The 27,164-nt window shown below is 44.8% G+C and overlaps 7 protein-coding genes across 7 annotated transcripts; 1 reads left to right on the top strand and 6 right to left on the bottom strand.

Annotated features, from left to right (window-relative positions):
* Nucleotides 1-1,405: 1,405 nt before the first annotated feature.
* On the bottom strand, nt 1,406-1,627 carry PAAG_12650 (hypothetical protein; the record flags this gene model as incomplete). The annotated part of the gene is made up of 1 exon (XM_015848116.1): nt 1,406-1,627. One exon carries the CDS (start codon nt 1,625-1,627, stop codon nt 1,406-1,408), a length of 222 nt encoding a protein of 73 aa, XP_015702271.1.
* Nucleotides 1,628-3,405: 1,778 nt separating this feature from the next.
* PAAG_08858 (hypothetical protein) lies at nt 3,406-3,852 on the bottom strand (the record flags this gene model as incomplete). The annotated part of the gene is made up of 1 exon (XM_002789209.2): nt 3,406-3,852. One exon carries the CDS (start codon nt 3,850-3,852, stop codon nt 3,406-3,408), a length of 447 nt encoding a protein of 148 aa, XP_002789255.2.
* A 1,680-nt stretch (nt 3,853-5,532) lies between these two features.
* Nucleotides 5,533-6,022, bottom strand: PAAG_08857 (hypothetical protein; the record flags this gene model as incomplete). Its single annotated transcript, XM_015846652.1, has 3 exons — nt 5,533-5,640; nt 5,699-5,770; nt 5,834-6,022. The coding sequence occupies 3 exons, from the start codon at nt 6,020-6,022 to the stop codon at nt 5,533-5,535; spliced, it is 369 nt and encodes a 122-aa protein (XP_015701449.1).
* An 81-nt stretch (nt 6,023-6,103) lies between these two features.
* On the top strand, nt 6,104-7,674 carry PAAG_08856 (nicotinate-nucleotide pyrophosphorylase; the record flags this gene model as incomplete). The annotated part of the gene is made up of 4 exons (XM_002789208.2): nt 6,104-6,259; nt 6,753-6,808; nt 6,886-7,026; nt 7,080-7,674. 4 exons carry the CDS (start codon nt 6,104-6,106, stop codon nt 7,672-7,674), a joined length of 948 nt encoding a protein of 315 aa, XP_002789254.1.
* A 1,288-nt stretch (nt 7,675-8,962) lies between these two features.
* PAAG_08855 (hypothetical protein) lies at nt 8,963-10,629 on the bottom strand (the record flags this gene model as incomplete). The annotated part of the gene is made up of 5 exons (XM_015846651.1): nt 8,963-9,498; nt 9,664-10,107; nt 10,262-10,278; nt 10,360-10,408; nt 10,584-10,629. 5 exons carry the CDS (start codon nt 10,627-10,629, stop codon nt 8,963-8,965), a joined length of 1,092 nt encoding a protein of 363 aa, XP_015701448.1.
* A 2,202-nt stretch (nt 10,630-12,831) lies between these two features.
* On the bottom strand, nt 12,832-16,029 carry PAAG_08854 (GATA-factor; the record flags this gene model as incomplete). Its single annotated transcript, XM_002789205.2, has 3 exons — nt 12,832-14,306; nt 14,398-14,836; nt 14,905-16,029. The coding sequence occupies 3 exons, from the start codon at nt 16,027-16,029 to the stop codon at nt 12,832-12,834; spliced, it is 3,039 nt and encodes a 1,012-aa protein (XP_002789251.2).
* A 4,288-nt stretch (nt 16,030-20,317) lies between these two features.
* On the bottom strand, nt 20,318-22,710 carry PAAG_08852 (peptidase S41 family protein; the record flags this gene model as incomplete). The annotated part of the gene is made up of 4 exons (XM_002789203.2): nt 20,318-21,262; nt 21,326-22,005; nt 22,076-22,471; nt 22,545-22,710. The coding sequence occupies 4 exons, from the start codon at nt 22,708-22,710 to the stop codon at nt 20,318-20,320; spliced, it is 2,187 nt and encodes a 728-aa protein (XP_002789249.1).
* Between the last annotated feature and the right edge of the window lie 4,454 nt (nt 22,711-27,164).

Genomic DNA, 27,164 nt, shown 5'->3' with positions numbered 1-27,164 from the left:
AATGCGCCACGGTTGAAATGTCTTCTATATTTGTCTTTAAAACGTCTTTCTTTCTTCATTTATTCGTAATCAATTCGTTTTCTCCGCTTTTTCAGCAATCTGCTTTGTTCAGTCCTTCGAACTCTAAGTAATCCATTCATTATACCCACGACTCTTTGTTTGTTCCTATTTTCATCTCCTGTTTTTTCTTTCTCTTTAATATCTCTAGGAACTCTACCAAGATCCATAAGGAACCGTTATATATGATTGTGGGGTTTTTTTGAATTGGCAAACAATCCGATTCCTCCCCAATTGTTTTGAACGAAGACATTGAAGAAAGGAAAGGCGTCAAGGGTCCCGTTTTGTAGCGGACAGTGGGATTGTACTAGCACGGTAGAATGTTGATACCTGGAATTATTTTTGATGGGACGCAGGTTTTGTTATTATATATACATAATACAGTTCCCCAAGTCGTTGGCTTCAGGATTGACGCAGTTATCTCGCATGTCTACGTATAATGATCAAAACACTGGAATTACTGTCCTTCGAACCCCACACGCTGCCCTATATCGAATGCATTACCTTTATGTACCATGCAGGAAAAACGGATTTGACGGAGAACCCCTCGAAAGTCCTCTCCCGTTCCCAGTTCATTCAAAAGCAGAGAATCTCACACGCTTCTGACCATCTGATATCGCACTATAACGGTCACGCTATATATAGTATATAAGATAGAAACACACCAAAACCGAAATCAAAAAAACCATGTGTCGCCAACTCTACAATCAGCACTCTTGCGGCCACACATCATTTATTCGGACAAAAACTTGCGGGAAGAAGCAGTTCTGTCCGAGAATCGCAAGGGAAACGAACAACTTAAACTATATTTGTGAACGATGCGCTGCTACCATTCTAACGAACATGAAGAGAGACTTGAATAGCCGCACCAGTTACCCGTCGAGAAGTGGGAGCATGAGGGTCACGGGTAGTTCAAGGCGGAGATGAACATAGGTGACAATTCAAGAGGATGCTGTTTTCCTTTCCTTTCATTTTCCCTTCTCCTCAAATATTGGCATTTCTTGGGGGATGAATATGGGCCATTTTTTGAGAGATGATTGATGAGTTGTACCCACAATCTGCTGTGGTTGCAAAGGGCTTTCTTGGTTTGTGGTTGATGGGATAACAGAACCATGCATCATGTACAATTTATACTTTGCATAACCGCTGTAGAATAGGATAATACTAGAGAGAAGACCTATGAAACATTAGCATTTTGAATTAGATACTATGTATACACTTTAAGTTGGGCTTGGCCTCGTGCTTTGTTTAAGCAAGCCCCTGAATGAAATGAATGGGAGTTTCAACCTTCACACTTAACCGAATCCATTGCCAAACTATAAATATAATTCCTAGAACAAGCTGTTCCTCACATTGCGGCAATAGTTAAGAAGTCGGTGGGAACATTCTCAGCCTGCCCAATATACGGGACTCGAGACAGGCCATGGTGGTTGATGGGGCAAGTGGTGGAGACTTTGGTGTCCTCGGACTCCGGAATTTCTCTTGGAACACGTTTAATCCAAATTTTACCAACCAGGTTATCCAGATATCTTCGTATCCAAAACACCCACCCGATTCCCGAGGTGGACATTATAAGAAGGCTTGTAGGATGGCTGTTCTATGTTGATGCACCTGGATACGGCAAACGATGTATTTCCAAATCCAGAGCTGCAACTTAGAGCGAAAATGTCAGAAAAGACCCCACAGAGAAGATATTGGGTTCTCATGTAATATGCAATCCTGCTAAATGCAAGGAATGCTCATCGCTCCATCTAGCTTCAAGTAGTCAATGTCTGCAAGAGCTCGGTAAACGACACCTGCCAGGCAGCGGCCTAGAGATAGTTAGTGTGTGTCCATGCTGATTAGATTCGGTGAAGTAAGACCCAATGGAAATAACTATATCAAGGCGCGTCTCGGGATTAATGTTCATAGAGGATGGGGATATAACAATGCGAGCCTTGAATTCCAAATTAATTTGACATGGACTAAAAGTAGATCTTATTTCGAAAGACCAACCAATGGTTTGGAATATGAATATTCCATCTTCAGCACTGTGTGTTGTCCCGCTTTCCCCTTGTCATTGAGGAGGAGCAGATTAAGGATAAGAAGAAGGAAATACGACCACACGAATATCTCAGCCACAGTTGCGCTGACAGCTTTAGTTATGTGGCTTGCAGAGTCCAAAACCCGAAGGATTCGATCAAAGCCCAAGCTTCCAAGAGGCGTCCCCAACGGGGAGCAGGGGAATAGCCAAACAAAGGATGGACACGTTTGATGGCAGATGCGCATCGTAAAAATCAATCTATTTAACAATTGAACGCCAAACAGCAGCAACGACATAGGTGCCAAATTCCAATCTAACGCCAATAAAGCCCAGGACGAGTTTCAAGAGTTCAGGCAGAAGCATTTTTGGATGACCAACATCTAGAGCACCCGAACACGGACAGACAACGCATTGTGATTGACTGGTTGAATGGTACGCAAGCAGACGAGGCTTGTTTGTCCATATCTGGAATATGTCATGCATGCTGTAATTGCATGTCGGGTTCGGATGATGTTAGATCTAATTTCCGTATTCAGGGTTGCAAGCTTGGTCCAGCATAGCGGATGGTTCGATGCTCGCAAAAGGAACGCGTATTGTATGTACGGTATGCGCGGTATTGTTTCGAAATATATTACATGTACTTACCGTACAGTATTAAAATCAGGATTGCAGCTGGCGGTAACATTCAGCATTGGCTTTTAAAATCTCGATCTACAGTGTACTTGTGGTGATTAGTCGAAAGCTCAATTTTTGAAGCGGTGTTTGATGCATATCTCTGATAGAGGCTACTATGTGACATTCTAATATTTTAAAATCAAATGCCATGCCTCAAAGACCTCTGGTTATTTTACATTTTCTAAGGTATTCCGCCTGGTTGTCTTAGTTGAGGAGATCATCATGGCCAGGCATAAATGAATCGAAAACAATCGAGAAACATGAATATGGTTGTGCAGAAGTCTAGTTTCTGTTGAACTGTTGACTCTGAAGGTCATTATCAAATGAGAAGAAATCCACAGAAGAAGATCTTCTTTGTTTATATGCTGTTGAAACTGTTGAAACTTGGTCCTGATTCCTCCGGCTAAAATTGACACCACTCAGGAAATCAACCCACATCATTTGCAAATTTGAAATAACCAAAGAACTGAAGCAACCATTGTGACGTTAAGCTTTGGGGCAAAACACTGAGGGCCATACCGGGGCCAGCTGGGCTGCTATGAACGTGAAAAGTTCTTATATGAGTTAACGCAGCTCAAAACGCCTCTTCCAAGACACCCATCACCTTCTGTTTTTCTATCCCTATGGACGTTAAAAGTCAACTGCAAGCTTCAAATTTGCCCAGCACAAGATTGGAGGGTTGTAACATTTACAACCTGCCCTCCGCCGCACCAGGGAGCACCACACGACCTTTCTGGCGGCTTGGTATCAGGAACACATTTACCCGTCACTCCTTTCTCAACCCAAATGATTCCTTGAGGCAGAATGTCCCCAGCATTGCAGTCCGTGAGAATGAAGTGTCCAATGGCTTCCCATCCAAACGATTTTCCGCATGGTGACCTCAGTGCCGTTGGTCCCAGATCTCTCCAGTCCAGACACGGATCCCTACTTTGCAGCCAGACGTACCAATCGTACTTGTACTGGTCGTTTTTGCATGTCGTTGCCGTTCCGAAGTACATCGTTGGCACTGACTGCGTGTAAGCAGTTCCGGCTAGCAAAGGCAAGCTAAGAATGCTTGTGAAAAGTCTCGCGGCGAAGTTGATCTGCGCGAAGCGCATTGTGTTTGATGTATATTGAGCTGGTTATGTGTATCGCTCTGGCTGAGTACCTTACGGGGTGTCAACGTAGCTGAAATTATATCCCACGACACAAACAGTACGTACAAGTTAGAAGCAGTCAAGCCTATTATTCTTCTCATTCGAACCCGCTGGGCCCAAAGATGTCCAAGGCATGGGCGAAGGGAATCTGGTTTTTCTATCAGATAAGGAGACCACGGCATCCTTATATGCCTGCTCATTCCACCCATGAAAGAGTGAGAAATTATCACGAGGTTAAAATTCTAGGAAAGGCAGGCCATGGATTCTTCAAAACAAAGGCCTTCTCTCGCATATTTTCGCCGTTGAGACTTCTCGACCCTTGCCGGCGGCCAGGATACGATACGATAGCGCGGCGGCCAATGCGCCGCGATTCAAGCTCAACCACATTGCACATCATAGGTCCTTGGAAATGCCATCTGCTATGTAGTAGCTATCCTGACGAAATACATATGAGCACACAGAGGCATATGGCTAATTTGTGTGTGCTCTGTGCTGAGAATATGCTGAGGATTACATACCTGCAACTTCGGTTTGCAAAGGTATTTTCACAGGTTGTAAACGTTTACCTTCTTGTAGTGAGCGATCTCACCTAAGGATCTTTAGTACCAACAAGAAACTTGCATCAGAATAATACCACATGCCCCGATGAGCTAACTGTCAAGAAGCAGAAAATACAAATTTAAGCAAGGTGCATGGAGAGAGCAGCTTGACAGAAATAAGATAAATCGCTGTGTTCACTGCGGATTTCTGCTCTGTGTCACAGAATTTGAATTTGATTATAGATACCTTTTGACTTCGTTCCCACGATATCTGCGAAGTCTGTAACTCATACCAAACATCGCGCCGCATAGGATCGTAGTCTAGCATACCAGACTCAAATGCAACACGAATCAGGAGCCATATAAAGTCGTATTCCAACAAATTTCAAGGCCAATAGTAATTCCGGAACCAACTGCACTTTGGAGAAGTTCAAAACCAGGCCTGGATCAGGTATGATGTTTCTACCACAAAATAGACTGTTTAGAACAAGCATCCACTCGCATCACTTGTGGGTGCCGATACAAGATGTCGAAATGCAAAATTCATTCTTAGAACCATGGAGCGCTGCTGCTGCTAAATCAGGAGTAAGCACACGCTCTAAATAAGGGTCGTCAGGGACATGTAGACTGTCAACAGTGTCTTCACTCACGGAAGACTCGTGCAGAGAACATCAACAACGGTTTTGTTCCTCTCAATAATTTTGTTCGATGTTCTTCTGGCAGAGTTCGACAAACACAAAACTTTATCCTGTTCATTAACTGTTCTAGGTAAGCCGGGGTGGTTCGCCAGCTAATAGCCGAATCGTGGGGCATCAGAAGTGATGGATAAACGCCGACCGAAACTTGGTCATCAGATTAGTTACCAATCCTTATTTTTGCAAGAGGTGTTTTCAAAAATAAAAGGAAAATAAAAATAGCACAAGGGGGTGAATCATAAGAAATCGCAGCGAGTTTCATCGAATAAAACGAATGTACCCCTCTAGCCCTCCCTCCCTTGAATGTATGTAAGTCGTCATTCTGCGCTGCTTCCATCTCCTCGCAATTCAGCCCTGACTGCGCGAGTCCAACAAGGACGACCCGTCACACCCTCAAAGTCTTCCCGTCAGCTTTTGGGTTGCGCACCAGAAGTAAACTCATATCCGCCGGCACTTTGGATACCCTGTTCTCGCAACCATCCCGTTTGGCCTTGGTGATTGACGTTTGATGAAATCTAAATACGTATATATATATATATATAGTTATATAGTTATATATATATATATACGTACAAATATGTGATACGGCAGTTCGGGAAGTCGGCTGGGCAAGAACCCAATTCCCGATGACCAATCCCGAGAAGCCTGAGCGGGTCCCGTGACTCAAAGGCGGGTTGGGGGCTAGGTCCGCATCGGGAAATAGCGTACGCCCGTGACATGTGGCCGGGCCAAAGGGACCGTTACGGCATCCCTAAAAACCACCGGGTTGGACTCTTTCGACTCCACGATTTGTCGCAACAGAGGAGAACACGAACGAACGACCTTCCGTGAAGGCTCAAGAGATCGCTTACGTATCATCCCGAATTCGCTTTGACTCAACGCACTGCAAGCCTCCATCTCGGATATTGACAGGACACAAAACTGTGTATACGTTGCCAGCAGGTTGATTTGACTAACGTTCCCGGACTGTTGATCATCATGGCGTCGTCACACGGAGATCTCTCCCATCTTTTAACGCCCACCTTCAGCCAGACGATCTCTGCTTGGCTGCAAGAGGATTGTCCTAGTTTTGACTATGGCGGCTTCGTCGTTGGGGAAGCCGAGGGTGAAGCCAGGCTTCTGGGGAAGAGTAAGGTAAGAAACAAATTTGCCTCGCTAGCGGAGATTTATTGTGGAGAAACCAAAACAAGTGCCCCTCCCCCATTTTGTACCATGTCTCAGAATCGATACGTGACGTTGTTTTATGGTATCCTACTTTAACCCAAGAGAGAAAATGAAAACAAAAGGGGGGTTGGTGAGTGGTAAAGAGAAACATTGTTGTTTTCTGCATGAAGCAACACATTTTTACCACAATAAATAGCTTTCAAGCCAATTGAATGCTGTATCGTTGCTTTGCACTAGAATTTTGGTGGTCGAATGACATGGCTGATGTTTGTTGGTCATTGGTGAACCCTTAATTTTCCTGCGGCTTGAGCAAATTGAATTGGCACCATGGTCCAAAAGCTACTATGACTGGCCAAAACATTATGGTGTATTTTTGCTTGTATTGATATTCGCTTTGTGCTCTCGCATATACCTTGAGTCTGCTTTGGCAGTTTACTGATTTGGCTTCTTCAACACTCTCTAGGGAATGGTGGCAGGAGTACCCTTTTTCAATGAAGTGTTTTCACAGCTAGGCTGCACGTATGGTAATCCTTATGAAGTTATCTCTGAAAAGCAAAAGAGACCCACCTAACCACTTCGGACTATTGTTTATCCAGTGTTGAATGGAACGTCAATGAGGGCGACAGGATCGAACCGATCACTGTCTGTGCAATTGTTCGAGGCCCAATGCGGCAAATCCTTCTGGGTGAACGAGTTGCTCTGAATATACTTGCACGGTGCTCGGGAATTGCCACGAAGTAAGTCATCCACCAGACCAAAATTATACTCTCAAACTAACCAAGCATTCCAGGACAGCAAACCTTGTCAACATTATCCGCTCCCATAACTGGAATGGAATCGTAGCCGGCACGCGAAAAACGACCCCTGGCTTCCGTCTCGTGGAGAAATATGGCATGCTCGTTGGTGGCGCGGACCCGCACCGCCACGACCTCAGCTCCATGACCATGCTCAAGGACAACCATATCTGGGCATGCCACAACAAAAGCCAGCCCCAGGGCGCAACTCATTCGACAAAATCACCGACAATTGCTCAAGCCATCCCCGCTGCTGTCGCCGCCGCACGCGCCGTTGGGGGCTTCTCCACAAAAGTCGATGTGGAATGCCGCACCATCGACGAAGCTCATGCAGCCATTGCTGCTGGTGCGAATGTAGTCATGCTCGATAACTTCTCTGCTGCGGAAGTGGCTGGGGCCGCGAAGAAGTTGAAGGATGAATGGACCGCCAAAGGGAAGCCGCGGGGCTCCTTTTTGGTTGAGGTTAGTGGTGGGTTGAACGAGCAGAATGCGGCTTCGTTTGCGGTAGAGGATGTAGATATTCTATCCACTAGCAGCATTCACCAGGGGGTGGGAATCGTCGACTTTTCGTTGAAGGTTTCGTTGAGGTAAGTTGGTGGGTTAGTAGGCTGGTAGGAAGGCCCGGCAGGTGGTGATGTATATAGAACATAGAACTCGGTTTGTTTGCGCTTCCATTTGTTTTAATCTTTTGTCACTCATGGGCTTGTCTGTGTGTCAGGAGCTCATGTTATTCGTTGCTACAATGTTTTTGAAATATGACTATGTCAGGAACAATAGATGTTGCTTGCCAATCATTGTATAGTCTGAACTGTGAAGTATTGTATATGGAACTGTACTGTTTCCAACGACGCTGAAATACTGCGGATGACAATATTTTCCAAGATTTTCGAATCGAAGCGTTGATAATGTGTGCGATAACTGATTTCGAGAAATGTTTCTTTTTCATATTTGCGACACGATAGACTTCACAAAAATTAGCTAGTAGTCAAATATTTCGATAGAAGAAGTGACAGAAATGCTATTTTAAATACATGTACAGGAGAATATAAAAACGATTTGCCTTGGTTGTATCGAAGCCCCCCTTAACAGCCACAGAAAAGCCAAAAGCAAATTCTTGAATAGGATAAGGGGATAGAATGGAAAGATTACGATGATAGAGAAAGACATATGTATCCCAGAAATAAATATAGCAAAGGAGAATTAAATTCAAGTAAAATAAATAGAACGAACGACAAGAGGGGAATACCTTTAGAAAATAGTACAGACAATGGAATGATCTGGTCAAACCAACGGCAAGAGAGGGTAGTAGACATATTAAAAGTCTAATTAAAGTGGAAAATATTCACAGGGGAAGATAGGAAAAAGGAACAAATGGAATAGAGCATGTCTTCCCTGGCCAAGACAGAGATGGAGAATAAAGGAAAAGATGCATCAGGAAAATCTTCGACATCACAAATATATATCAGTGTATATAGAGAGCTAGGACTTGGGAATAGTGTGCAGTTTTAAAAGGAATAAAGAGGAATGAATACAAATGCGGAGGTGATGGCTATGAATTATGAGCACAGGGTCAACACCCCAAAAAGAAACGAAAAAAAAAATGTCACCGGAGATAACCAGGGGTTTCGGGGAAAGGATTAATATTGAATTTGTGTGGGTGGGAGAAACCAAAAATAATCTGATGTGAAATATGGACGAATAAGGAAAATAAGGATACAGAAAACCGAGAGGTAATCTAATCGGTTGAAATGTGAGAGAGAAGGCCAAAATGGATGAACATTGTCTCGGAAGAGCTCCAAACTCGAGACCAGGTAATAGTGTTGCTCGGGCTGTTTGTTACTAGAAGTGATGATTGTTGATTGTTGATTGAAAAAGAGGGTCAAGGTTTCCAGCAGAAAATCTGCCACCACCAGGGTTTCGGGGTGCTTCCAGGCTCATTTCCGTCGTTTTCGCGGTCCTCTGATTTCATAGACTTGGCCAGGTCTTCTAGTTTTCTTTCAGATCGCGGTGGGTTATTCTCGTCATCAAATACCTTGCCAGGGACGGCTTCTTCGCGATGGACACTGAATGGCGCTATATTGCTATGGCGCTGGTTTGTGGTGTCCCGGCTTTTCATCTTCCTGACACGTTTTGAAATTGCTCTACTAATGCCTTTCCACTGGCTTGACCTATGTGAGGAGCGCTCCGTTGCTTCGTTAATAAAATTATGGTCAGCGAACCCCTTCTCCGTATCTGTGAGAGCTGGTGTTCGTAAATGTGAATCCGCGTGCGATACCACAATTAGGTCGGGAGAGAATAGGGCCTGAGATGGAGAATGCGCCGCTAGAGATAAATGACCAATTGCCTTGGGTTGTGGGGTTGGAAATTGTTGTAGGTAATGGCAATGCCGCGCTTCCACCACACGGCGAACGATTACTGGCAATAAGTTAACGTTTAGTCAATATCAGTGAGGAGAGACAAAGGATGAAATATATGTGCTCCGTTAAACGTCGCAGAACTCGAGGATTATTATTATCCCAAATTCAATGCCCATTCGCGATAGTGCAGACAGGAACAAATATGGGATAAGAGGGAACTTACAGGAAAAAGTCTCTTCTATGTTAACCATTTCCCTTGCACTCGTTTCCATAAAACCACAACCTCTTTTCCTAGCATACTCTAGGCCCTGAGTCGCACTGACTACCCGTTCGTCCTTCAAATCGCATTTATTTCCAGCCATAAACCTAACAGGCGGAGCCATTCCGACAGCAACGTTCTCTCCTTGCTGGCTGGAGTAGCCCAATTCCCGGATCAAACGCGCATTTGTTTCCAACCGCTGTTCTACTTCAATGTCAATCATATCCATGAAATAATCCAAAGCCTCCAACGTAGAGGCATTTGTAATATCATAAACCAGGAGGAACGCATCGGATTTGAGGTTCGAGGACGCCCACAGGCCACGATATTCCTCCTGGCCAGCGGTGTCTGTTAAAGCAAGTAAGTATGGCAGGCCGTCGACAATCCGAGTAACGGAGTATGAATCCTCTGGGGGTATTCATGAGCATAAAATAAGCAAACTGTCAGGAGAGCCATTGAGGGGATTTCGCGTTGTTATCGCAAGATCGTTTTGAACGCGAACCACGCTTCAGAAACAAAAGGGGCATGACGGATGATATGAATAAGGAAATTGAGGGCGTACCGATTGTAGGGTCATACCTAGATAGTGCCAACTACGATCAGCAAGCACTCTTTGAAATATATATATGTGAAGCATGATAAGCTGAGAATCAAACTTACTCATGTGTCCATTGGCTTCGCACCAATCGCAGCGTGATCGATGACTTTCCTATATCGCATAATAAAACGAAACAATTAGCAATCATCCACTAACCGGCGTAAATCGAGAAACTAATCGTAACTAATGTCTCATTCTTGCACAGATATCTTCTGGTAAAACTCAGTCACCTCAGAACTCTGGCGAATATAGCGGTTTCTCCCAGTAAATGGCTCCTCGAACGTACCACATCCACCATCACCACAGATTGTAATGGACACCGTCTCCGCCATTAGTTTGCAGAGCAGAAACAGGACAAAATTCGACCTGCGCTAGCAAACATGGAAGACGGCGTCCCCCACTATCCTCGTGTTTGTCACTATCGCAACTTGTGATATCTGCTGGTTCCCGGAGCGAGGATATGTCGAAGTCGCGTTTGATAATCGACGTACTCGATGCAGGAAGCCAATGCGACGCGACGCCAGTTCTTGCAGTGCAGAGAATAGCAGCGCAGGGAGATATCCAATTCGCCCAGATTGGAGGCGTGGACGTGCGTCTGGTGTAATCAGAGAGATAAAGGGGAACAGTTGACCCAAGTAAATAAGCCGGAGGATCGCTGGAAAGGAGAACACGCGCGCAATTGGGGGGATATATGAAGGCGCGGCGAAAACTGGTTCCAAAAGCAAGTATATAGTTAAGATAATAAACAGGACTGGATAATGGCATCACCATCACCCCCCTTTGGTCATGACTGACCCTGTTTTGCAGGTGGTTTTCCAGCAGCGAAGGTTGGTTCGGCACTGGGCTTGCAACGCTTTGCCGTTTTGGGCAAAGATAAACTGCTGCAGAGCGGGTGGGATATAGTTATTTGTATATGCAAGTATGCAGAGTATGCGGAGTGTATGGAGTTGGAGGAAGCAGATGGAGTTGATGGGGCAGATGAAGTATAGATATATCCTTTCTAATAAACATCATAAACATCATTTCACTAACCACCGTGTTGTAGGACCGTGGACGAAAAGGAGCATTGAAAATTCAAGGACGATTTTAATCTCTATTAGTGTACGGCTGGCTATTCTACCTAACTTACCTGTTGTTAAACTCTTGGACCCATCTTCTCGCCTTCGTTTCTGCATATGGAAAGCCAATGCACGGAATGTGAACCATCAAAACAAGTTGAAAATGGTGAGCTTCTTCCCGCAGGATTCGGCCTGCTGAGAGCCGAAAACATGCCTGAAACCTTGACGAACAGGAACCTTCCCTTCCTCCCCACTCCTAGGTTGGATAGATATACCAATGCTATGGTCCATGATATTGTATCAGTGTTCCACTGGAAAGCCAGTTCGATACCAACACTTAGACAACAGCTTCCCGCTCCTTAGAGGGTTCGAAGGTCATTTAGCCGCGCATGGTTATTGATTGTTATTCGTTGGCAGGGTCTATGAAATTTACCTTCAATTCCCCCCCTTTCTCCTCCTCTATGTCGGAATCAGGGGTTGATAGCTATGTGTTTAACTGCACAACCACCCAACTCCCGTCTAGGAATTTTGCCAATGAAAATTTACCACCAAGCCAGCATGCGCCCTGCAAGTGGCTGTCGCTTTGGGTAACATTTTTACTGCTCAATTCGTCCCATGCAGCACAGAATAGGAAAGGGTTAGCAAAAAAAGGGTGAGGGCTTCTGGTCTTCTCTGACTTCATCGAAATCCAAACAAGCGGGATTGTTAGCCGGCATAGTCTATCGGCACGCGCCGCGAGATGTTAAGGTAAATTAGCACTCATATTCCAATGGGTGCAGAGGGAGGGGAAAAGAAAATTGGGGAAATGGAGAGAACAGAAAGGTATTGTAGATACAAATGTTAATCCAAAAATGCATTGCACTCTGCATAGATAGTTACTCGTTTGTAGCGAGAATCTTAGCTTGGAGTTTCATATATTATTTGTGTTTTGCTCAGACGTCGTAACTGGTTTGACAGAATACAAATCGCAATTTCAATCCCGCCCTTTAGCTAAATAAATATGTCAACCAGGTTCCCCCATATCCGTAACCGCTGAATAAAATCCCAGAACAAGCTAATCGAGCTCTAGCCACCCCAAAAACCAGCGAAGTCGTGATTTATCAATTAGCACCAAAAAGAAACAAAAATCCACACACGAAAATTTAATACGCCTGCTTGGATATGTTATTCCCCAGTCATGGTCATCGTTGGGTCGATGCAGCCTGTGTCGGACAAGGCGTGTGGTCGTTCTCAGAAGACAGTTTTCTGCACATTACCCGGGTCTGTTGCTCCAAGTAAGGTTTACGTGGCGATGGGGTTATCCGGCCGTTCTTGGAGAAAAATAAAAAAGTGAATTAGCTTCTAGGCTTTGTTGCTCTCTTTGGTAAAAACCAGGGTACAAATGGCAATGTATCGTCGATGAGAACGAGAAGAGACTGACAAAAAGGGTTTATCTATAGGCACGATATAATTACCATGCCGCTAAACCACATCTAACTACGCAGATATTGCACTCACCTGCTTCGCCCACCTCAAACCACAGCTATTGCACAAATCCCGATTCCCACTTGGGCCCCTCCTCCACTCCGGTGTGGTCTTCGTATGGCACTGTGAGCAGTCCTTTTCGGGCATCTCGACGTCCCTTTTCCGCTTCCGCCTCTTTTTCAAACTCGTCAGATACTGCAGTTCCTCGACAAGGACATTGTTGCGCCTTTTCAAGTGCTCCAGCTCGGTCTGCCAATTTGTGGTGCGGGTCGGGTTTAACTCTTCGAATATGTTACAAGATTCTCGTCTTTCTCGTGTTCTTTCTTTTGTGATTTCTTGGTTCGAAAGGAATGGACTCCATTTGTTATATCTGGTTGGCATATTGGATGGGTCGGGTTTAATAACGGGATGGATCATAGGTTGAGGTCCCGTGAGAGAGGAGCAGGGGGAAGGCCTCATATATTGATTCCCATAACCATGGCCGGCGACGTCAGGGCGGCGTGGTGGGCATATATCGGGTGAAATTAGCTGGTGCATCGTTATGCCGCTGCTCGTTTTTCTCCGTGTTTTCATCGCAGGGGCCTTTGCCTGGTAGCCAAGGGTTGGTCTTCCTAGCTTAAGCAATCGAATTTGTAATATCAAAAACGCAGGTTTCGATCCCTTGTCCGTCTTTTCACCAGGATATATTGTGCTCTGGACTTGCAACAAATGGCCTCGGCGATGCTGTAATCCATGGTTACAGGAGACTTGTTTCCCACTCCGCGCAACACCCAATGCATTCTCAAACTCCGCCAATGACTCACCGCTTAGAAGATTTTGGACGCTTTCTCCAACCAAGCCTTCAGCGCGCCTATCAAGAAAGGCACCCGCACTCGACGAGACGAAAAGCAAAATTCCTGATGTTGAAATCTTGGCCCATATTTCGCCCTCATTAATACCACCATTCTCCATCACCTCGCCATGGGACATGGTGAAAACTGCCACCAGTTTCCCTAGCAGAGCTACATGCTTCTGCTTTCGTGTCGACTCCAAGTAGACGGAGCCAAGACTTTCGAACCATGTGTACCCACTGGTTTTCCTGCGAATGCGATAGAGGAGGTTAACGGCTGAGCCGGGCTCACAGTCCCTGAGTTCTCTTATAACGGTGACTATGTCGCTGGGATGGCATATCGAGGAGAGCATCGATCCAGCCAGCTCTTTAGGTTCGTATTCGAGAATCGCGGATACTGAGGGAGTGACGTATAAAAATACACCACTAGTCGATATAACGTGGAATAGAAAATCAGGGCTTCCTAAAAATACCTTTTCCCAGTAGCTTCTAAAGTGAAAAGAGCTCTGGTTTCTGGTTTCATCGACATCTGTCGTATTGCTGCTCTTGCGGTATTTGGAGGGGAAATACTCATTTTGATCTCGCCCAGTTGTGCCTCCTGGGTCGTATATATTGGGGGCAAGTTCTATTCTTCGATAGTTAACGATATATGAGCCATCTAGTAGAAGTAGTAGTAGTTATGTTAGAAATTTTGAAGAAAAAGCACAATGAAGAGGGATAGGTATAGCGTATTTTCTTAAAATACTAACCAAGGTTTCTTCCAGTAATCCCTTGAGGAGAATCCACGAGATCAATCTGAAATCCAACACTGAAATTATACTCGTCTGAGAGCCACCGTATCGGAACCACGGTGAGCAGATTCAAAAACGGTTGTCCTCCTTTTCGATAATTCACTAAGCATTCCTGAACCTCAGATCTGGCATTTATCTTAAATTTTAAGTGGCGCACCGCCCTGTCATAAGAGGCTCTGCGTTTCAATCCTGGTTCAATATTCCCCGTTGGTTCCTGAAGAAACCGACAGTCGCGTCCAAAAACTTCTTCATGTGAGTACCCGGTCAGCCGGCGAAACGCATTAGAAGCATACACTATAGGAAAATCACCGGCAGCAATTCGGCATATGACGAATGCACACGACATGTCTATTATCCCGAGATTGATTCTAGGTCCTGCTCTCATCGTTATACAGTTCTACTAGCAAGCGCCGTTAGTAACGAATCAAGATTTCCAGTCTCAGGGGAATGAGTAAAACGACCTACTAAAACGTCTATCGCATTTGGATTCCCAATTTGGCTTTCGGCTGAGTATTGGTATGCACCGTTATCTGGGAAACCTATTGGGAGAATAGAAGACTCGTCTTCGCTTTTCGAATTTAATTCCCCTCCCGGATACATGACTGATTGTTTGGTATTTCTAACAGAATTGTTAAAGTTATTTTCCATATTTGAATGCGACATCGAGTTCGGGTATTGGAATAATGACCCATCTGACTGGTTTAATTCAGAGAACTTGATGTCAGGCTGCAGGACTCTTCCTTGATGCCCATGGGAATAATGTAACTGGGTCCCAGGGTCCCCTCCGGACTTTCTCAGAGATGGCCGTGGCATTCTTTGAGACCAGTAAGGGACCCTGTTACGTTCAAGATTTCCATCCTTTCGCAATAACCTCTGATGAGATGTCTCAGTCGACGATTTTTGACCACTCGAGCTATGATTCTTGGGTTTAATTACCAAGGTTTCATTCGCGGATAAAGTAGACAATCTCCAGAAGTCTAAAGATTCAGGAAATGAATGCGTTACTGGATCGGAATATCCCAACGAATTCCAATACGTCTCTAACGAGGTAAACGTAGCGGGTGCAGATACGGTGCTCACGGACGAGCAGAAACCCGGAGAACAATTGTGAAAAGCAATGGTCTCGGTTGGATTTAATCGGCCCAGAATATTAGCAGAAAGGTTGTAAGTATCTAGATGAACTGCCGGGTCGTCTGCACCAGAGTTCCGTGGCGAAAAACAGCCTAGTTGCACTGGAGCGAATCCGTCGTATGGAAGAGATGCAGGAACTGGGACTTCCAAACCCATGATCTGCGGCACATGGTAGTTTAAACGCTGTACAGATCTTCCTTCGTGAGGACTCTCATATCGGTCTTCAACCACTTCTTCCTCCTCTAGCGACTGAACACTCGCATGATTCCCATTCCTGGTAAAGGTAAAGAAATTTGACCTCGAATGTTGCATAGAATCATCAGTGTATTTCTTAGATGAATTGGCCAGTTTAACCGAAGGATACTGGCCGGAATGAACTTCCCCACTCCGATCCATCGTGTCAGCAGCGTCAATGTCAAAAAGATTACTGAGCGATTCTGTCAAGGGTTGCAAGGGCATGACACAATGACTCTATCAATCCTAAACACACCAGCAGCTGTTTCAAAAGCTAAGGTTGTCGAGGTCGCAAAAGTTGTTGAAACCAAACCCCGAAATTCCAACATGTGTTGGCTTAAACCCGACCAGAGAAAAGACAAGATATCTTAATCCATTCGCTCTTCTCAACAAAGTGCTGACATCAAATATATCAAAAAAATTGAAAATAAAAAAATCCAAACGAGACGAAAATAATGGAATGGATAAACCTTGGGAATATCAGAAGCGTGCAGACAGCAAATTCATGCAGAAGTGGGAATCCTGCAAGTTTCGCAACAGGGAAAGCTAGGATAACTGTTAAGAGGAAATGCGAAACGAGATGGAGAGGCCTTCGCGCAATATTGGAAATGTAGTTTCAAAGTAGCACCTAATGTTTCCACCAGGAAAATCAGGGGAAAACCTAGAATGCATCCGTGGATTGACAATCTGAACCCTCAAAGATATAACATAGTGTCACAAGGGAGCTTAGGAAATTATTGTGTTATGAGTTTCTCCGACACCAGGGTAACCGAGACCTAGTCCCAGGGTGTGTAGTTGAATGGACCAGTTCGGGCACATGCAAAAGATGTCAAAGAAAAGAAACAACATCAAACGTTAACTGTCATGATGGCGTGTACTCCGTAAAAGATATGTAGATTGTGCCTTGGCTCTGAAGCAACGATTGCTTCTGACAGATGCAATCCCCTTCGACGCCTCGCTCCATGAGCAGGTGGAAGTGGTAGGATGAATATCGTATCTAATCGCAGAACTTCAAAAAAAAAAAAAAAAAAGAAAAAGAAAAAGAAAAAGAAAAAAAAAAAAAGGAGTAAAGTAGTTACTCTATGGGTAATTAGGTTTGGCTGTGAGTAGCCACGTCGTGTATAATCCAAGGCCTCAATCATCCATGTTGCGCACAAGTTCAAAAAGGAGTACCAGATGGTGGGAGTCGCACAATATGATCCAGATTGGTTACCACGTCCTCCATTGACATACACACACATATACACTCACACACACTCAATCATTCACACATCCAGGGAATAAATTAAAAGGGGAGTACAGATTGACAGCAGAGGAAAAGAAAAAAATGGAACAGAAAATGTGTACTCCTGTAGAGGTACCTAGGTACTAGGAAGAGATACTAACTCGTATGATGAATCAAAGGCGCCTGCAACCTTGGAAGAAGGCTCTCTGTCCAAAATCCAAAGGTTGGACCTCTAATGCAGCAGATCAGTCCTTAGGTGCAAGTCGCAGTCCCAACCAACTTTAGTTAACTGTACCATTTCAACTTCTGTCGAAAGCCTGGACAATGTAGGATATTGCATAAAGCTTGGCAACGCAAGCGTCATATCCACCGCAAATCAGATTCTATTATGACAATCAGAGCATTCGCGGTTCAAGTATTTTTTGGACACATGAGGAAGTTATTCCTTTGTGATTTAGAAGACGATAATCTCCGAAAAGGACACCTCAAGGCATTGGTATACGAGAGCATAGCTCTTTTCAGCAGATAGTGCTCCATGATCACGACCAACAAAAAGTGTACATATGGTCTGCCTCTGTAGCACCACTTCGCAGGAATAGACACAAAAGTTGACTTGTCGAGTCTTCCCGAAGAAGGGGCGGCAAAGGTCCGAACCAAACCACAACAAAAGATTGGCCCCCGGACGTTGGCAAGCTGTGTCCTGCAGGCTGCAGATGCAGAAAGTGCGTAACGGAACACTCAAAGACACTTGTGGCGTTGACAAGTTGGCGCCTGGCTGAGTAACTCGTCGAATCGTACCCATGAAGTGTGAACAACGCCACAACCGAGCGAGATGAGATCTTCAGGTTCTTCCCAGTCCAACTACTCTGATCTGCCTGAGGGGCTGCTCAGTGTGGATAGCGGAATCCGCAACTTGGAACTCAGGTGCCATCCGGCATTGCAAGTTCCGTTGCAAGGACGATATTCATGCAAGAAACAAACAGTTGCCCGACGTGCTGGGACCAGGACCACGACCCACATATGAATGAAATCATAGCTGGTTTGAAGGGATCGTTGCAATTAGTTATCTCTTCGCAAAGAAGCATTTATAAATCAGCCCCGGAAATACTCGCAGCAAAGGTTTCCATTCATTTTTCTTGTGATGTGCGGCGTCACTTGTCCGCTATTGAGCACGAAGCAAAACACCTGTGAAAAATCGGTTTGTTCAATTTTAGGAATAAATAAAACAAAATAAATGGTAAGATGAGATGTATCTTCCTTGAGCAACAGCCCCCTTCATGGATGTTGACGTGTTTTCTTTCGTGGAGATGGATGAAGAATATCAAGGTCCCACTACAGCTGGAGACGAAACGACGTGCGCGTCTTGGCACTGTTGACTCTCTAACGAGGGATAATTAACTATACAACTAACTTTGAACCAAACCAAGGAAAATGAATAATTCACGAGCTGGATCCTGGTCATCTTTTTGCATTTGATGCTGTCTTCTCGGTTACATTCTGCCACCAGATGATATCGAAGTAATCAAGGAAGGACAGCGCTATTTTTTAAACATCAACATGAAGTGCAGCCGAATCTAATGAAGAGATAATAATCAAATAAAACTTAACATAACCCAGGTTTTAAGAGTGCCAACTCCCAACATTGCTCTGAATTTCGCTGACAAAATCCTCAGGAACGTATGTAGTATATACATTACTGTGGATTCCTTAAACCCCCGAATTGTCACACTTCCCTAAAATGGTGACAAATGCGAGATGGCATCTGGAATCCCTCATGAAATGGTGCAGCTGATCCCCTGATGAGCACTTGCATGGGGCGGGGAAAAGCTGGGGAAAACACTCTCTTGGATGATATTATCTCCTAGTACTGATCCAGGAAACGATTGATGAGTGACCACCTTGGAGCCATCTCTCTTCATTCTTCAGGGGGAGGAGCGGGGATTAAGAAACGACCTGCTCATAGCAACTGTTCATGTTTCGAGGGAGCATTGGCCAAAAAAGAAAAAAAAAAAAAAAAAAAAAAAAAAAAAAAAAAAAAAAAAAAAAAAAACCGGTATGGTTGGGACAAATCCCTGTTCTAATATTTTGTCGTCTCTCCAGAAAACAAACCCATCCACCAGCAGGACTTCTCGGGACAATGCCACCCTACCCCGCCGTCCTATCGGGTAGTCTACACCCAAAAATATATTCCATCACGCCCACCTTTGCTGCCATAAACATGTACAGTACAATAGAATTACGACCTCGACTGCCTCAATCCTAGCAGCTAGGGAAGAACGAGAAGAGTCGTCTCCCCAGCATAAGCATAGTGACACACGCATGCCCGGGAACTTGTTGACGCTGTCACGTCCAACACGACAACTCTCCCTGCCCCTTTAGCCTCCGCTTCTCTCTCTCCTAATAGCTCTTTTGATAGAGCCTGGCCAAGACGGGAAAATAATCTTCACATGTGCAGCAATTCCATCCGTTCGGTAATATAATTTTATATGTTATGTCCTGCCATGAGAGTTTCGCTGACACAGTTCAACTTCCTTGCAAAAGAACTGCAAAAGAAATACCAAGGGGATTAAGTCAAGTTCGGATAACCCCATAGCTAACTACCTAGATGAGGTAGAAAAGAAACTCGATGTCATCATTTCCCTGTGTGGTACTCCGTATTTTAATCAATCATCGTCAGGTCTGATTTAATAAACTACCCTCATGGTCCAGAAGAACTTTAGGAACTATTTTATCTGTTTGGGACGAAAATATTAAAGACTAGATGGTCAGCTTCTGGATCCTTTTGATTATTTTCTCTTCTCTCTTGGTTTGCAGACACAAAATATATCGAGGTTGAATGATGCATGAGGATGCGGGTTTTGCTTCACCCACCTGCAAAAGAGTTGCAGGAGTCTAACCTCAGAGGTCTTATTTGCACTCGTGAATAGGGTATATATATATATATATACGTACCCAAAAAAACAAGGACGTCAAATATAAACAACAGGAGCAAGCCCATAACAAACGCCGGCAGTATTGCTGTACATAACAAACATATCCTCTAGAATATTCAAAAACCAACCAAAAATAACTCCATAAAAACACCCAGGCGAAATATGCGATCAACCAGCAATATGTGATGATGAAGTTGTATATTACGCCCAAATAGAGCGTGGGTGGAGAATGAGTATCAATTGATGAAGGGGAAAGGAAGGAAATGGATATATACACCCAAAAAGAGCGTGAGCGGGGAATGAGTGCCAATTGATGAAGGGGAAGGGAAGGAAATGGATATATATATCCCGTATATCAGCGATCAATCTTCGCGTAGAGCGTCATCTTTGGAGGTTCTGCTGAAAATGCATGGAAGGCGCCACCATCGTTCTTGTTTTCTGGGGTTTTCCCGACAGATTCGGGAAGACAGTTTGATTTACCCCGGAACGTCGTGTCAGAAACAACTTCCCAGAGCTTTGTGATATCATTGAGCATAGGACGCGTCATCCAGATACGGCATCCAGCGGCTTCATAGACGAACTGGAGGGGAATCCGATCCTTATCCTTGGGGTCGATACCGTTGCGGAAATTGACACGAGCGCCCTCGCCATCATCGACAGTTCGGGCTAGGATGTACTTCCCAACCCGGTAGATCTCTCCCAAATCAGTGCCTGCCCATTGACGCTTTTCCTGTGGAGTGGAATAGGTGTCAAATACTCTGGCCGCGGTGTAGTAGATTCGTTGGTAGGTAAGGACTTGTGCGCCTTTAACACCGCCGATAGCTTGCATAGGTCCAGTTTGGGGCCGTCCACCGACAACGATGGTTTTGACGCCAGCCTTTTGCATCAGATTGGCGAAGATGGCGCAGGTAGATCCGCAAGTGCCATCAGTAAGGAGGACTATGTCCTCTGCTTTGAAATACTCCTCGCGCATGTTCTTACGGTCGAGATAACCGCTTACTACGATTCCGCCAGACGACCTGATGCTCAATACTTTGTTGTTAAAGTCCCAGCGTCCCAAATTACTAAACTTGTAGTCTTTGCCAACGGTATCTGGGCCATAGTAATCATCCCAGCTGGAGAACTTTTTGTTGTCCATATTTAAATAGGAACCGGTGTCGTAAATGCCGTCCCTTTCATCACGGTCCTGCGACGTTTCCTTCCCGTCGTTAAGCATATCGTGGACTTTGGTTCCGATTATGTCGAGCTGTTCATGGGCACGGATGTTGAACGCATCGGCTGGCTCAACTTTTGGCAAGAGCTGGATATCACGTCAGTCAGCAAATATAGAACGTGGCGCTCTCAAAATCAATAATTCACATACCTGCTTGAACAGGTCGTAGCCGAGTAGGATTGTTCCACCTCCGTTACGAGTAACATCTACGATCAACTTCTTCTTGCCGGCTTTCTTGCATTCGGACAAGAAGGTGGTTACAGCATCCTGGAATTTAACGCTTCCCTGTGAACCTGTTCCTATGAACGACGTAGCGGACAGAACAGCGGTATCACTGTAATCATCCTGGAGGAAGTAGCCTGCGACATCTCCACCCTGCATCTCAACGACTGGTTTAGGATAAAGGGGGCGCTTGTTTTTTTCGGCCCGGGGTGCAATTATCGGGGCAGCTTTCAGAATATAATCCCGCTTCATTTTCTTAAATCCCTTGCCAAGTTCAGAAGAGCAGAACTTAGCATAAAAACTCTTGCCATCAACCACATCTGTGAATGGTGCGGTGAACGATGCCATGTTCTCATATTCCTTAACGGTGCCATTTTCAAACTTGAGGGTAACGGAAGCCCCAGTGTACACTCCCGATTGGGCGTAGAATCCACCGAATCCCCCATTCGTTTCGTTTGGGATACTCCAAAACAGCTCGTTGTAGAGAGCATCCGGGTCTTGGGTCGTGCCCCCGTATGACAGCCCCATAAGCCATTCAACGACATTTTTGCCGTCAATTTCTTTAATCGGCGAAGGAGCAAAGCTGGGGTTTTTTGCTTGGAGGTCAACTGCAAGCTATTAGCATAATGCATTCAAAAACATCGAATATATGACGTCATTTTATTTAGGATAACTCACAGTAGGAATAGATTTTGGGTAGTTCATTTCCTTTCTCTGAGAAGGACACAAGTGGCCCCGCTTTTGAGCGGCGGAAATGGAAAACGCTGGCAGCGTCAAGCTTCAAGCTAAAGTGAGCATCATGTGTGGTTTTTGCCAGGGCTGACAGATCGCGCTGGAAATCGTATTCATTTGTATATTCCTCCCGAGAAACCTTCTTGCGGATAATTTCCAACTCGGCAACCAGGTCCGTTTTTGGCAGTAAATAGCCAGAAGGGGGATCCTTAAGGTAATCTATTGTGCTCTGCCACTTCCAAAATGAAATCAGACCGTCTACTAACCGTAAAGCGTCGCCTCTATTGATGGGCACAGAAGTCAAACAAGCATGAGCGAGTTTCGCAGAGATGAGGAAAGGACCTAAACAACCGCTTAAAGAGTCAGAGATTGGTGAGCGACGGAGAGAGGTGTATATAAGATATAGGCGACGCACCTTCTGGATCTTCACTAGATTGTTCTTTATATGCATCGGCCACCAGTTTGCAAGGCTCGCTTTCTCTTTTTTCTAATGACTTTGCATTTGGGGAAGCTTGCGCAAGTCCAGCTGAGGTAGCTGCTATTATTGCAAGAAAGGTGAGTATCCGTCCCAGGAGCCCCATGATTGGAAATGAGGAAGGGCGCCAGGAGAACGAAGAGGAACCCAAGATTAAAACACCCGTAACAGATGAAACAACGAAAGAATTAGGTAAAAGAAAGCAAAATAATCTAGGAAAAGAGAAACTTTTTAATATGTATAGGAAAGGAATACAAAACGATGAATTGGAAGACAGAGAGGGCTTGCGAAAACGAAAGGCCACTCCCCTAGACAACGAGAATGAAAAGATGATAAAGAGGGGCGCGAGCAAAAGGAGACACCGGAGAAAGATAGCTGTTTCGTCTCATATATCTCAAGACCTTAAAGGGCCTATAGAAAGAAGAGACGGTAAAACGCATCAGCCCTAGAACTGCCACAGCCTTCACATTAGAGGACATTAGGAATAGTTAGATGATCTAATTTCGGCCTTTTGTGGATCACGACGCCCACAAATACCAGCGCATTATTTTTGCCCCATGGATTATTTTTCCGGTCCGCTTGGAGGGGAGAAGTCAAAGTAACTAATAGTGCACAGGGACATTAAACGAGGGGCTGAGAAAATAAAGAAACCAAGAAAGCCAAAAAAAAAAAAAAAATATTAATAAACATCACAATGCGACGGTTTCCTCTGCCTTGGCCGGGTTGGGTTAGAGATTAATATAGCTTGGCGAATCCGAAGCCGCTAAGACTATTTGCCGCATGGCTGGAGCATGGCTGTGGTCCCAGGGTGGGTGCGACAACGCGAAGAATGACCGCCTCGTGCAGTTGGACGCCATTTCGGCCACAAAAAGTGGAATAGAACAGCACAATTCGATGGTTTGAGCAGGGCCTCGTTTAGTGGAGCAAGTGGTAGTCGACCTGGCCAAAAATAGCCAACCTAGACGCCAGCCTCCCAGACTTAGAGAAACAAGGGCCAACAGCCCTAGCTTGTCCATGCAGAGCAGCACTGAGTGCCTAGGGACTCACTCATCTATTACAATTCCTCCATGAGAGAAAGAAAACATCAAGAACGAAACTTCGGATGAAGTTGAGATTGACGTTGCGTTGCCTGTTTGTGGTGCGGCTCTTCCGGGCCAGGATCCACGGTTGGCACTCTGAAACTGGGGCTAGGCCAGATCTGGGTTAGCGGACCGTCTGTCCCTGGCGATCGAAAGAGCCGGTCGAGGCTCGCTGAACCCGTCCAACAATGGCCGCAAGCATGTTGGCAGCTGAGGATAGTTATCCGCTGCTGCGTATGGCGGCAGTTGAGGGTCATCCAGTGATCCCAACGTGGAGAACCTTCCCGAGGTGGTTGGAAGATGGAGACCTCTCAGCATCGACTCATCAACCGTCACTGACTGGGTGATCAATAATGGCGATGAATGAAGGTCCGGCCGGGCCTAGTTGCCACCAAGTCTACGAGCAATGTATCATATAACACGCAACAGCTTACGATTTCTATGGAGATATATTTTCTCTGTTTGATTTTCATATGCGACGCTCATCAAGCATATGGATAATATCGATAGTCAGACCTCGTGTCGCACGTCATGGGCGGGGAGAAGAAACCAATCTGGGTTTGTTTGATCGTCGCCTCTTTGGGGTAAAGGGTAAAACTCCACATGTCTTGGAACATGATCGATGACCCCTCTTTTCAGGAGGTTTTTTTTTTTTTTTTCGTAAAAAATGACAAAAAAAATTTTTTTTAATGAAAAGTCAGTCCGACGGATACTCGGAGAGGCAAAGATGACTGACGGCAAAACACGAATGAAAATCGAATCCAATTGGGCCCATCCTCATTTCATTCTCCACAAAATTCATCATTGCTTACGACGTGAAACAACAAAGTCCCTTGTTGCTTGCTCCTGAGTCCCTTAGGTAGCGCGAGAATGTGTTTCTGTGCACCAAGGCCATAGTTATGTTCTTCATCACCTAGTTTGTCTATTGTAAATGCTTCTTTTTTCATTTCACAGCGTCGATTGTTGGCCTCCCAGTTCAAAAGTTAAACCCAGTTAACGTCCACATGGATCGACATCCCCTGTCGTTTGGCACAGAGACGACTTCCAGTGCTATCCCCATTATTCTGTTGTATATTCTTATTTCTCGATCCCTATTCTAATACGGAGGAACACCAAACAGAACTATCAAAGGGCCTCGGTGATATATATTAGTTGATGAGTCTCATCTATTTTTATATACAACTACGCAAATGCGGCTTTATTCACTCTTCATGTTTCCTCGACATGCATCATGTATGGGGTTTACAGTTAAACGTGGTTTACAAGATGAGCCCGACTCTTTCACAACCGTGATCAACTCTGGTCATTTCGTCTGAAGTAAACACAGGTCTACTCCTACTCCGAACATAAATACTCGCACATAGTTTAACTACACCACACATATTACTAATACATCTCTATTCAACCTCACCACCCTCAACACCAGGGTTAGGGGTAGATTGGGGGTTCAGATTGGGTTAGTTAAGGGCGAGGACCTGAAATACAATAAAATTCCTAGAGACGTGTGCGAGATGTGTGTGAGATGTGTGTGAGGTATGACTAGCGTATGTAGTTTTAATTGGTGGGGTGTCCATGGCTTAAATAGCATCACCTACACTGAAGATTTTACCGTGGAATTTTAAAACCACGTTCAACTGTCCGCCCATTTTGTATTTTCCTTTCTAAGTTTATCGTTCTTGACCGAACGATTACGGAATATAAGTTTTGCAGGGTCCCAAGATAACAGCCGCTGATCTTTGCATCCCTCGTACTAAGTTCGACAACGTTTGCCCCTTGTTGTTCCTGGGAGTCTACCACATCATTTTGCCGGTATGATGAGAACACCAGACGGTAATGATTCGGGTCGTCAATGCTATGCAGAAATAGAGCGTCTTAAGACAAACTATCGGCCTTCCTCAGCTAGCAGATTGAAATGTTACAGACAAACCTGCTGCCGTGCTGCACGCAAAAAAAATAAATAAATAATATAAATAAAACGTGAAAAAACAACATGAAATTTAATCAACAGCCAACCAAGCTCCAAATTAAAAGTACGGCAACACAGTTAGCCAATGTTTTTCTTTTCCAAGCGTCCACCCACCATCACCAGGCGCAAAGGACCAGGTGTCCTCAATTAAGGGCGGCTACTGTTGCAACTTCGATACCCTCTGGAAATTCTACGAGATATAGCCACCCCCCCCGGCACCCGGGACACATGGCCCAAAGTCGAACTACTACAAGACAAGGATTCTGCTGGAAAAGACATATCTGATATCTGACCACTAAAAGCTGCCCCGGTTGGACTATTTTCTATGAAAGATTGTCTCTCCAAAGGAATTGTTGCGGACTTAATTTGCTCCATTAAAGGCAGAGACGCTGCCTGCCAATTCCGCCTCATTGCCTAAAATATGGCAGGGAGGAGCCTGGCGGTTGTCCACATCTCAACACTGGTAGACAGCTATTCTCAAGCTGTGGGTGAGTGTTGAGAGATGAGATAGGTTGTTGATCTGCAACTGAATAATGGTTGGCAGCGCGTAACATACATCCACTCTGAATCACAGCCATCCACGTATTGTAACTATGCACTCCGTAGGTCTGTTCCTGTCAAGTGTTTTGGGACTATACACGCAGCTTCCAAATGGCGTTCAAACTAGTTATCAATATTCAGAAATTCTTCTTATATTAACTTCTCAAACTTTTCTGATAAAAATAAGTTCCACCGTCTCCGACGGAGCTAATAATGGAATAACGGGAGGTTTTGCTCTCGTCGAGAACGGCTGACGTCAAAGCCACAGCCAAGGATCTAGGAGAGTCACCCTCGTGTCAAACTACGACTGATTTAAATAGATAAAAACATATGGGTCATGTGAACTTCATTCACTAGAGAACTCCCTAAATCCTTCTATGGACTGCGGACTGAGTGCGCAGCTTAACCGCTGCCAATACGCATGTTTGATGAGATGCAAGCACGGTTGTTACAATCAAAAGCGGCTGCGTTTTATGTGCTCGCGTGGTCAAACCCGCCCCATTTGTGTCTTGCGAGTCTGTATTAATTAATGCGTCCTTTTAGGGAGAGGAATTCTCACAAGCAAATGGAACAAAGAAAATAAACAAGTTTAATTTATATAGGTGCCAGGTGGTCACTACTAGAGAAGAAAATCGTATGGCAGAAAACAGAAAATTGGGTAATACAAATGAGAGCAATGAGATGCGAGACTGCGCGTGTGCGGATTCGGAGGTGATGATAAAGGAAATAAAACTAAGCAGCAGACAAATAAAAAGGAACGCTCGAAATGCCGAAACACAACACCTATACAATGCAGTAATGGGAATCGCAGAGATAGGGACAAGAGCAAGTAAATGGGGATATAAAAGAGAAGGAGTCGGGGAACTGGGGAACCGCGAAAGCAGCAGATATTACACAATGAGGTTAGTGAAATTATTGTGATCATTCAAATGGATATTTCAAGGGAAGATGCTAAGGAAATCTGGGGGAATCCGA

The sequence above is a fragment of the Paracoccidioides lutzii genome (genome assembly GCF_000150705.2).
Source record: "Paracoccidioides lutzii Pb01 unplaced genomic scaffold supercont2.49, whole genome shotgun sequence".
NCBI classification, from domain to species: domain Eukaryota; kingdom Fungi; phylum Ascomycota; class Eurotiomycetes; order Onygenales; family Ajellomycetaceae; genus Paracoccidioides; species Paracoccidioides lutzii.
The sequence above is the reverse complement of the archived record's forward strand: the minus strand, read 5'-3'. Positions and strand labels throughout refer to the sequence as shown.